The sequence below is a fragment of the Phoenix dactylifera genome, chromosome 5, assembly GCF_051530095.1.
Source record: "Phoenix dactylifera cultivar Ajwa chromosome 5, Ajwa_hap1_PhDact_Kaust_v1.1, whole genome shotgun sequence".
In the NCBI taxonomy this organism is placed as follows: Eukaryota; Viridiplantae; Streptophyta; class Magnoliopsida; order Arecales; family Arecaceae; genus Phoenix; species Phoenix dactylifera.
Genome location: NC_143194.1, coordinates 21748011 through 21760873, shown reverse-complemented (window position 1 = coordinate 21760873; position 12863 = coordinate 21748011). Strand labels below are relative to the sequence as shown.

The following is a 12863-nucleotide window of genomic DNA, read 5'->3' as shown; positions in this document are numbered from 1 at the left end:
CAAATACTCCTTCATCATCTAGTCCTTGATGCGTGATTCGTCCATCCAACAGTCTTGATGATAATTGGTAGCAAGAAGATGCGGAGGTGGATCTTTGTCATCTCCATAGTAGCTTTCGATGTCTACCGATGCTTGACAATAGTCGGTGCCAGCCTTGGCTAGAGCTTCCAATGAGGTTGGCATGGCTATGGCTCGATGCATGCAACTATATACTATTATCTCTCCTCATTTCTCAGAAGAGATATATTTACAGGTGTGGAAGGTGTCCATATAAAGTTCTAATTGAAAGATATATAGATTTGTATATGTGGAAGGTTTTCATATGAAATCATGATTAAAAGATGAATGACTATGACTGGGATCACATATCTAAATGTTGATTTCATAAGAGGATAGAAGATTTAGGAAGAAGACTCCATCTCAGGAACAAATTAGATATACCTCGAACAAGGATATATCCAAATGTACTTGTTTTAGATCATAGATATATTTTGATAATAGACTCTTGCAAGTGTAATTTAATGCTATAAGAATAAGCAATTAAACCTCCAATTGAATTATTAGATAAAAAAATATTGTTCAAACTCTCAATATTGTCGCTATAAGCTATTATAACGAAAAATAGTAGATAGGATGCCATTTTGTTACTGAATAGAATATTCTAACAAACAAAAAGAGTTGAATTTAAAATATGATGACAAGTAAATGGTGACAAAAAAGCCACAACAATGATAAATTTTTAGGGCTGAAAACAGAACAGATATAAATTAGACGTGAATATATTTATATCCTTATCTGCCTTTATTTTGCAGATATGAATATTTCAGACAAAATATTGTACACCCATTTTTGTGTTTCTAACAATTAAAGATCTGAGTCGATATAGATGTAATTTAGATATAAGCAATATTTAGATTTGCACTAAACAAGTGCATATGCATAATTTCATTTTATGAGAACATTATCCTGCAATGTCTTGGTCATTTCAAATATATACAGAATTTTGTGGGCAAAACTTTATGCTTCATCAACTCAAACTACATATACATGTCTCCAAACTTTTTGAGGAAAATGATGTTTTCCAGCTTTCTTCTTGAATAGTCAAGGTCCCACTATCAGTGTGGTTCAGGGATCTTTGCCAACAAGTTAAAGATGACAATTCATGGAAAGAAAAACACATTGGTGCTGCCACATATCAAGTCATTATGAAATTTGTGAGAGCCGTGTGACACTAATGAGTACCGTCGAATGGTCAGGGAAGTAGAACCAGTGACTAGTGCCATTAATCAACATTAAAACAAAGAGCCAAAACAAGCTTTTTCTATGGCATAACATAAGCTGCCATTTAGTCACAAGTGCTCCATATCATGAGATAAGTAGGAGATATGAAACTGGGATTAGCTGCATCATGCATAAATCATCAATAAAATAAGCAATTTCATTTCACCAACACAGTCTGGCTTTCATTGTAACTTATAGCAAAATATAGAAAAAAGAAAGAAAAAAGGCAACAAATACCACCAACATCACACTCAGCTAATAAGTCCTGTCTTGGAAGGCCATCTTGTCACCGCACAGTTGAAAACAAGGGACGCTTTTATTAACTAATCTACTAAAGGAATCAAACAATATCATACTCAGCTAATAACTAATTGAGGATGAAAGCATTTTGTTGGTAGAGAAGGATGAAAGCATTTACAAGAGAGCAAGTAGGGTGCAAGAACTCAATTTGTATCCTAGCATTTGATGTTCTACTGCCGACTTCATTGCCAATAATCAACTCAAATTTATGCTGTTAATAGCCATCTATAGATGACTTCTCTCGAACAATGGAAATCTTGGAGAGACCATAAACTGAAAGAATCGACCGTTTTCTATGCTTTGAACTGAACAACAATGCATGAAATATCATCTTTGCTGTCTCTATTCAATGCTTCAGTGGTTAATTGCCTTGCTGCTGCTCGTGGGTCCTTAATCTTTTGAGCAATATTGACAGCCTCTGCATTGCTCATGACCTAAACAGAATTGAATTTACAAAAGAAATATGGTTTATATCGATAAAATGAGTAACTAGAGAAGGCTCCAGGCTTTCGGAAGCAAACCTTCCAGAGGCCATCACTTGCAAGGATAAGTAGCTCAGCATCAGCAGTCAAATCTTCAGAACATATGTCAGGAACTGATTGCAGGTGTGGCTTGAGGCTCTTGTCCCCAAAAGCACGGGAAACAGCTAATTGGCCATTAACTCTTGGGACATCTCCTGATAAGAGATGAGTATCAGCCTATGCACGGGTTAACATGTTTTTGTGAAACAACAACATAGATAAACAAAAGATAAACATCTAAAAAATATTTTTCACATTTAGGCGAAAATTTTGGCCTAACACTTCAAGTAGGAAAGAGAAAATCTGTTTTACTATGAAATAAGGGCTTTATAACATGGATAAGCTTTTATTTCATATGAAGATTTAACAATGTGAATTAAGGAAACATTATGTTGTCTATAAAGATGGCAAACAGCATAAGGTATGCACTTGTGAAGACGCTAGTTTACATACGGAGTAGAGTCTAACATTAAAAGGATACTAGAACAGAACTTGTACATCCACAAAGGCAATTGGGCAATTTGTAGAGACATTTTTCAATTCCATCCTTACTACAGAAACCGAAAAGATCAAGGCTTGTGTGAAAAAAACTACTTCGCCTTAACGAGCAGAATGCTCAATGCCCACAGTACATTCACCAGTCATAAGGGGGCAACATACATTCCAGCATATGCTACATTCTGAAATACCATCTAAAAAGAGAAGACTATAGATTTAAACAGCTGCCCTCATCTGATTAATTCTGCAGTTCCTACATATAAGATTACAACATTGTTGGAGCACTTCCTCAGAAACTATGCCTTTCAAATGGTTTCTATTTACCCAACAAGCACCCCAGATTATCAATTTCAATTCAAACATCACAGGTGACAGACTTCCATTTAAGATAAACAATTTAAAATTTCACATATTTCCCCAATATAGATGATTCCAATGTCCACAAAGGTAAAAGATATGTCATGGAACAAAGTTTGAAACACTATATGATTATACCTTCAAAAATATTCTCTCGACCAAGAAAAAAAAATGCCTTCCAGAGTAAGCCTAGTTCTGGCTAGTAATATCATCAAACTAAAGAGCAAAATGTCCATAATCATGTCAATAAGACAATAGCTATGTTTGTAAGGTAAAGATAGAGATGTTTTTTAATAAAGTAAATAGGTCCAACAAGGAGAATTGCAAATTGCTAATGGATGGTAATTCATAAATACCTATGAAGCTTAGCAAAACAATCATTAGAATAATGACATGACATGTTTCTTCTGCCATATCATCTGATAAAAGCATAATTTCTTTAGCCACATAATCCAGAGAAGACATTCTTCAAAAGTCATAGGAAGATCTATCCAACCAGGCACATAGATTAAAACCTATTTCTAGTCCATCATGAGTCTGTCAAATTTCAAAGCTTTATGGTACCTATGTTGAAGTGGGAGTGATATACAAATTTTTAACCACTCAAAAGTCTGATGGCAAGCTTCCTGATCCACACAAGCTTGGAGACTTTCGATGAAACAATCTATGGAAGCACATAAAAGTGGTGGATGCTTTTAGACCTTACTAGTGGTTTATGAAGGCCTGTCAACAAGTATTCCTGAAGTAATTTTAAATGCAAATAGAGATTTTTGCAGAAGCACATAGTACCAAGCATCTTATAAACCAAGAGCAGAACAAGATTCGAAGGAGGAAATAATGAACTTTTGCAATTTGAGTGCTTACGGTTTAAAGTGGCACAAAGATGGGAGTGCGATCATGGTGCAGAACATATTTCATGTCATCATTACCACTCTATTAGACAGTATATTACCTAAAAGTTTTCCTACTTCTCTGAAAAACTCTCCATCAAATCAACACCTTTCGACTTGAATATTGATGGCCAATCTACAGTTACAATTTTCTCTCATTTATTTTGGAAAATAAAATACCACATTGATAGGGAAAGTAGAAAGCAAATAGAAAGAGAGAGTACATTATGACAATAAGACAGTAAGGAAACACACACAAAAAAAGGATCCTCATGACAGTATAATATATAAGCTCCAAGTTGATTTACACTCAGAAATTTATTAAAATTTTCAGATGCTTAAGGACTACTTACAAGTTGCTTAATTTTTTAATGTCAAGGTGAACAAGCAAATTTCTTTCAACTCCTCATCCCAAAATCATCCAGAATAATTTCATTTCAGATTTATGAGACTCAAAGTAGGGGCATTTTCATTGACTCTTATTAGTTCTCCAAATAGATGTTACATTATTATCCTATTAAATGTGTTTGACAATATATCCAATAGAATTTAAATCTTACCTTTTGCCTTATCAACCAAGGACCATCCTTACATATCAGAGTCTTCCACCTATAACAATTTCTCCAAGGATTTATGAAAATAAACCTTCTACTCCATTTTTGGGTGCCAGCATGGTGCTTTTTCTTTACTTGTCAACAATTCCTTAACTTCCTACTAATCATTTCTGATGCTCCTTCTTTCCTAGATCAACCTCTTTTCTTACAGAACAAAAATTTTCTTTAGCCTTCTGTACATGACACCACTCTGAATTCAATAAGGAACATCTAGCATTGTTTGAAATTTATAGTTCCCCTTCATTAGGAAGAGGCCCATGCCCATGGACTATTTATTGGTTACATCATAAACAGAAAATGTATTAGAGAGAATTATAAGAGGCTCTTTGGTGGTGGTGGTGGTGATGGTGAAGAATGAAGACAGAAAACAGAACAATTAAAATCAGGTCAATTTTTGGAATTGTTGATGAAGTGAAAGGTCAGCAGTCATCAAAGATGTGCAATTCAGGATGGAGGGTTATGTTGATTGAGACCATGAAGAGATATGGATAAGCATAAAAGAGTGGTTAACGGGGTTTGAAGTTTAAACAGTTCATCAATCTGCAGTCCAGAAAATAATTTAAGGACAGACTGGAATGGATACTCAGATTAAAGAGAAACAGAAGGCAAAGGGGGTTACATTAGAGATTTAAGGGGGTTTAATATTGGAAATGAGAAACTAGGATTAAAAAGGTTTCTACTGGTTTATGTTGAGAAATGTAGGGTGCTTGGCACAGGTTTTTCTAATGCAGACAGGTTTTAGGGCATTGAAAGAAGGTAAAAATAAAGATGTCAGAGTTCTTAGATGTATTTAGAATTTAAAGAGTCTTGCATAATCAGTTGAGAATAGAATAGAGAAGCAGCATATTTGGTGAAAAACAGGTCAGATTCCAAGTATCTACTGAGGTAAATTCTGCAGTTGCAGCAAATGGCTGTAAATATTGAATCAAAGAATTTTTTAGGGAAGGAAAAGAATTACAGAGAGGTAGAGAGTAAAAACTAAAAGAAGTAAAAGAAGAAAAAGAAGAGCTCAGGGAAACAAGATGGTCCTGGCTTTCTTTAATGCTCTGTGCTATACAGGGAGGGAAAATCAATGATTTGTTCCCAGCAAACTATAATATCCTTCAAACAGGCTTGAGAGTTCCCCCTTACTTTCTGTTTGACCAAACTAGGACACCTACTAAATAAGAAACGAATAAAAGAAAGATATCATGAGATATCTTCTCCCATCTTGACAAATAATAAATCAGATGGTACTATACCTACATGAGTGCATAGGTGAAAGCTGCACTTGCATGCAGCTTGAGCCACAAGCCTCACTTTAAGGTGCCATTTGCATCTAAGCCATGCACGACCCACATCTCAAGGGGGAAGGATGTGGTTCACAGTGCTTGTAGGTGGTTTCACCTTCTCATCTAAAGAGCTCAATTGAGACAACCACATTTATTGGTGATGGTTGGTCTGGCAAGAGTAAAATCTCAAGAAGCTCATAAAGACAATCACAACCATGTCTGGATGGTAGACTACTCAATCTCTTGTGTTGAGTCTTCTTAACAAGAACATCGAATATGTGTTGAAGGCTCACAAATGTGCAATAATCCACTCTTGGGCAACAAAACGAAATACACAATTACCATTGATCACAAGCCCAGACACAGAAAATCGAGATTGTGTATATAACACATCGATATTCAACAAAATATCACATTACATAATTCCATATGAGAATTCAACCGTTAAAAGATAGAAGTCTTAATCCAACAATGACAATTTCTTGAAAACCAACACATGAGTTTAAATGTAAATCCAGAGTCAGATTGACCGGTGTAAATTACAAAGATGCTAGGCACCAATGCCATTTACGGTTCAATTTTTGGTCTCATCCCACCACTCATATTAACTGAATATAGGGTCAGGAACTTTTCCATCGATCTTGCAGGTTCATGCAATTAAGGGGTTATATGGGAACAAGTCAGGTTTCAATCTCCTATAAGACATGCTAATTTTGATTTATTAATGATATTCTGGCACTGCTTCCTAGCATGAGAACAATGTTAACACATCTAGATTAAGTAAAATTTGGTTAGTTAAGTTAGTCTAACCAATTTACAAAGATCTGCACAGATGCTTCTCTGGAAATAGCACTGATACTTCCCTCAAAAATTAATAAATGAAGATACTCCTTGGTATTGACAAACAGAAACAGATTGCAATTTGAAAATATTAGAGCATGGCATTTCATAGACAGGCATAGATATGTAACACTATATAAGAACAAATATATAATCAGAAGTTTATTTAAATAATGGCTGCTGCAGCAAACCTGGTATGTTTGAAACAAAGCCACCGCTTGTCTCGATTCTCGCACGCTCAGTGCTTGGTTCATGATCAACTGTCAACTGTATCACCTTTCCACTTGTTGCAAGAACTGCTCGTGAATCGCCAACATGGGCTATCCATAGCTTCCTACCATTTATGAGAAATGCAGTAACAGCAGTAGAACCCCCTCGTCCCATATCAGGACCGTGTGAAAGAATTGCCTTGTCAGTGTTCTCATAGGCTCTTGAAATGGCTCTAGCTGGGTCAGTCCAAAAATCTTCCTGGAATATGGAAAAGAGAAATTAGGTTATGCCTTTTTGTGTATCGGAAATTTTATTTATTCCCTTGAATGTACTCAGGTTAATCCATCACTGATGACTACAATAATTAAGGCTGCATTTGGAGTTATTCAATTCTCAATTTTCCAAGATTTGAAAATTTTTGAAATTTGAACTTTGAGATTAAGGTTTGTAGGAGGCATCTGGTTGTTAACAAGAGAAGGTTCAAAAAAGGAAAAGAATAAGTTAACAAGGAGAGATGTGAATTTTGAAAATTCTACTCAAAATTGGATTTCCATTTTCATGATTTTAGGGCTTTTACAAAATTATATTGCATAACAAAAGATCCATATTAAAAATAACAAATTGTAATTAAAAAAAAAATGTAAAATCATGAGATCTCATGATTTTGCAGTAAATGGATGCACATCAGATAAAATAAGATAATGCTAATAGCAACACACCTCTCTCAGAGTATTGGCAAACAGATGCTTCTGCAAATAGGCAGGCACACTATCTCCCAAATGACCATCAAATATAGCAAACAGCCCAAGCTCCTGTCCTCCCATCTGGACAAATTTGGCAACATGATAATCCTCCATTGGATGATTCGCCTTCCCCTTTACAAGGCTAAATCCATATGTAATTTTTATGTGTCCTTGACAGCTTTTCCCTTTACCAGCATCAGCTGAAGAATGACCTGCAAACTATACAGCAAAATCTAATTTCAGGCCTCATCCTCAGAGGGATAAATATAATACCCTAATTTCACAAAGCATCAAATTTTACAACTTGAACTCCACAAATCAGCCAATGTAAAATATGAGCTATAAACCAGCAAATAAGTAAGCAAAACAGAGATTATTAATTTAAACTCTGCAAAATATATCCCAGAATAAAAGATAAAGATAATTTCTACTTCTAAGTCTAACTAACAAATGCACAACGAAATATAAGCTTCATATTGTTTCAGTAGCTACATCAGAATCTAAATCCTGAACATAAAAGAGCTGACATCAGGATCCAAAGGATTACCGGAAAACCAAGATTAACAGAAATTTACTGGTTGTAAAATTAGAAATCATTCATGAGTATTTGGGTATACCAAGCAGCCATCCTACTACGGGCATACACCAATATACTCATCCAATTTGTCCACAAAGTCCCAAAATTCTGTTTAACAGATTTCAGTTTAATAATCATCTTGATCTTAAAAAGTGGGCTAAAGGCTAGTGACAGAATTTATGAGGTATTTAGTATATAATTTTAATAAACATCTTGGTATTAAAGGAATTTTGTGACGATACCCACTAGCGTGTGCACATCAATTGTATATTGGGGAGATCTTGGGCATTATCTAGGGCCAAGGAACCTAAATAATAACTTTTGGCTCACCTTTTTTAATGAGGATCTTGGGTACTTAAAAGGGCCAAGGAACTCTAATTATAATTTTAGCTAGCCTTTTTAGATAAACACGTAGATTGTTATAAATGAGATCAGATTAGACCTGGCTCATCTGGACTCGGGAACACTGCAGACTCTCTTAAGGCTAACCATGAGTCGATTATGGTGCGTGATTGTGTTTGAGATTGGACACTTAACTGAGCAAGGTCACTATGGCTTAAACTAGGGCAGAAAATGAGGATGTGTGCATGCATAAATCTAGTCCCATAACAGGAATGCACTTGGAAGATTTTGGATACTTATACAGGACCAAAGAACCCAATTTCAACTTCTAGCTTGTCTTGTTGGGTGAGGTCCTAGGTGTGTAATTTTCTTTTAAAATATTTTTTACAATTTGGAATATATTAGAAGTACTATAAGTAAATAATAGATAGTTTTAGAAATAGTTATGTATAATTAAAAGTCTAATCTGAATTATCTTAGAAGTGGATTTTCATTGCAAGTAGTATGGTTTATTTACTAGCTAGTTTGTTGGCCATATCTGAAGGCCAAACATCATCAGAAAGTTTTGTTTTCTTATAAACTAATAATGAAATTATAGAATTCGACACTTAAGAAGTGTTTATTTAGTATTTCTTGTTCAAATTTTAGCTTTATCTTCCTCCCTGGTTCAAACCAAGCAGCAGGTTCATTGTCCATGTGGTCATCAACATGGCCCATCATGCACGAATCAATAAGAGATAGAAATGGCAAAAGCACTAATCTTTCTAGGAATATAGTGCAACTATAAGCCAGTAAAGATTCATTGATTCTTGAATTTTCATAGCTATTAAGTATGTGTTTCATCGATGCCAGAAACAAGACACTAAATCAAAAAACTCGCACTCTGAGATATAGATAAAAAAGGAAGCCACTATCAAAGGCCAATGAAATCAGCAATCCATTTAAATCCTCGAGTTCTCGCAAGGTAAAATTCCAATTTCCTTCATAGAGTCTTCTTTGGATATTATAATCAAATTATATATAACAATATAAGGATATTCATTATTTGAAGCACAATGTCCAGAGGAGGTATATCATGGAAAATGGAATCCCTTATCATTCATCTATGATAAGGTTGTAGTTTTACGTAATGAAAGGAGCAGACCAGGAAAAATTTGTGGATCAGAATCAGCAAGAGGTTGATGCTTCAGTGAAAGTCATAATGCAACTGTTCAAAGGTTATTCAATATATTGTTCAAAAGTTTATGTGCTGATTCTTATGGAGGCAATTATTTCTTCAAAGTGTACAAGTTGCAAAATCGCCAAAAATATCACGGGCATGATCTATTCTAGAATTTCTAAGATGGCCATAAACTCAAGAAAGCGTCTTAAGAAAGCAAAGGTAGATGAACTAGCAAGTGAGTGTTAAGGACAGGCTTCATATAAGGTGTTTAACTGTTTCCTCCTTTTATGGTAAAAAGTCAATTGATCTTTTGAAGGCATAACCAGATGCAAAAAACATCGGTCCATGTAACTAAGGCTACAATTTTGGTAGAAATTCTGAACTTTGACCTCAAAAACTTTTATTTTTATAGGTTTCAGTTGTTTGGGCTTTATGTCCCTCAATAGTTGAGCAAAAGTTGTCACACGAATGATAACACATCTCAGTTTGAGTTTTGATATTTGTTTTGAATTGACTATGAGTTATGTTAGAGGTCATATAGATCAAGAAGCCAACAGTAAATATATGCTCGACAAGTGGTCTGGCCACATAAAGGCAGCCATACTGGTGGAGTAAGTTCTATAATTCTGTATGCCCGTGATGTTCGTTTTTTTCTTTAATTTTATTCTTTTAATCCAAAGCTTTATTTTTATTCTTGTTTTCAAGAAGTAAGCTTGTTGTGGCACAAAATGAATTCATTACTCACTATTCAGTTAAGATAGCAACCAGGAGTTTTTCAGAATACACCACAGCAAATTCTATATATGAATAAGAATATCTGGCTTCATATCTTATTTTCTTAACAACTTTTGTTTCAATAAAAAAAAAATAGTGTACTGCCTTTTCATGCAGGAAAAGAAACACTTGCAACTGATATAACCAAATAAGCCTGATCTAATTAATGAAAATATGCATATTCTCTATTTAAAAAAAATGATGCTTGGAAACAGAATACAGGACCCAACAAAACTTAAATATCAAGCTAAAATGAAAGAGGGAATATTAATCAAGATGATTGTTCAACAACCCTAAAATAACAAGTTTAATCCATTCTTCGTAACTAAAATTCAGATTTAACTATTTTTTCCTAATATTTCCATCTACCAATCAACAAACTGGTCGATAAGAAAAACAAGCAGAATCCCCTATTAATCTAGCACCACCAAAGCAACAGCAGACGGAACAGAGGTACCATGTATGGGTTGAAGCATGGGTTTCCCCGATCCAATCACCAACAAGAGCAGCAAAAAGGAGAGCACCGTAAAAGGAGAGGAGAATCAACAAACACGGAGATAGATCCAATCTTATCTCACCTGAGAGCTGGAACCCTTGAAGCAGCATAACCTATCCATCGAAACCGCTAATTCCTCTGCCCCGACCGCTAAATAATTAACATCTACTCCTTCCGATCCCAAAGATGCGATTTTGACCACGAACCACGCCGAAAAATCCTAACTTTCTCGCAGAAATCGACTCCCTGCACTCCAAAACCCGACCTCCGATCACTGAAATCGAATCCTCACATCGACTTATGGAATCAAAATACCAAAAAAAAAAAATGGGAATTCAAGAATCAACTTACCTCAGAAGAAGAGCCTGAAACAAAGATTCTTTCCTCTCTTTTGATCGATATGATGAGCGTTAAAAAGGAGAGACGGCAAGAGAGCGAGCAATCAAGCAGATGGTAGAAGAGTCCTCCACGAGTCCAAGGATGGAAAACAGAGAGGTGAAAGAGGGAGATAAAATAATAGAGCACAGTAGCCGCCGAGGAAGGACTTCCCCGTGTTGACTTCGCTGCGTACTAACGAACACACAAGGTATGACCTTCAGGAGTCCCGTAGTGGGAAGGGAATTTATTGGAGGATGCCCCCCGCCCTTATCTCCCCTCGAGTCATACTACCCATGCTGTCCTCTGCCTTCATGGACAAAATACGTGATTGACTTTTGTTTGACCTCAGCGTCCCGCCTTTCTGTTTATTTCTAACCCGATCTATGGAAGAGGGGCCCTGTGAATCGGCCTCACTTGTTTTGTTTTGAAGTCCGTTATGAGTTTGTTCAGAAAAGAAATCCATCATGGCATTCGTTAGTTATTATGAGCTTCATGTTACCGCATAATATGGAAAAGGGATGGATATGGCCTGTAAAACCAAACTAAATACCAACCAATCGAGAGTAGGAGTGCTAGTGGGTTGGATCGGGTCGGATTTTGAGTGACCCCGATCTAACCCGGTTTCTTATTCGAATTTTAATTTTGGATCCAAATCGATCGGATCGGGTCTACGGCTATAATTTTTGACCCAATAGATCATTCGGATCGGATCAGGTCCATGTATAACCCAGATCCAACCCAAAAAATTCGAGTCCGGATCGGATCTAATCCGAGTCAGGTCCAATCTAGTCTGAACTTATTGCTTTAATTTATGAATAAAGGCAAATGCATGGAGTTAGGAGAGAATGGGGCAGCTCACACGTATAAAGGCATTCGATGATGGTGGTGGCGTCGTGGAGGAGCTTATGGCATAGATTCTAGAGTTTGGAGTCCGAAATATAAACTAGATTAGATATAGACCGAGGTTTCAGTATAGACTTTTATCATTTTTTTTTGTTTTAAGTGATGCATACAAACTCTTATCCATGCTTTGAAATCCAACGATTCAATCAAAGTATTATATAAATGTTCTTAAATATATATACGTTACCTTATATAAACATACTTGCATGTAAAAAATATGATATTTATTTATTATAAAGAAAATCTTGTTACTAGATGTTTGACATTATGTATTTTACATTCTTCAACTTTTCATTTTTTTTCATAATTACAAAAAAAAATATCTCTTAACTTTTGGCAGTATGGTATTTTATTTTGACCTTCAACTCTTTCCCTAGCTGTCAAGCATTTGACCTTGCTTAAGCCACAGAGCAAAGAGCATTCTTCTCGGTTTGTTTGAATTTCTTTGCAGGTTCTTAGCTACACAATCCACAGCATTCCACCTCATCTCGAATACTAATTAAAAAGATTCACATTATTATAGTAGCACATATCATGGGTCGTCACTTTGACCAGAACACCATGCATGTTTCATAGGGAAAAAATTGTTTTAAAAAACAAATTTGATATGGTCAAGGTTACACGTATGCTAAGCTAGAAAAACCATAAAACAAACTATTATGGCGCTGCTTGTGCATAGCTTTTCATGGATGCCATATTAATAACA

General features: G+C 35.5%; 1 protein-coding gene across 1 annotated transcript; it reads right to left on the bottom strand.

Moving 5' to 3' along the window:
* Positions 1 to 1413: 1413 nt before the first annotated feature.
* Positions 1414 to 11559, bottom strand: LOC103711245 (putative protein phosphatase 2C 41). The gene is made up of 6 exons (XM_088721849.1): positions 11228 to 11559; positions 10959 to 11122; positions 7502 to 7744; positions 6764 to 7040; positions 2103 to 2257; positions 1414 to 2015 (listed from the first exon to the last, which is right to left on the bottom strand). The coding sequence occupies exons 2-6, from the start codon at positions 10995 to 10997 to the stop codon at positions 1875 to 1877; spliced, it is 855 nt and encodes a 284-aa protein (XP_088577975.1). The 5' UTR covers positions 10998 to 11122; positions 11228 to 11559; the 3' UTR covers positions 1414 to 1874.
* Between the last annotated feature and the right edge of the window lie 1304 nt (positions 11560 to 12863).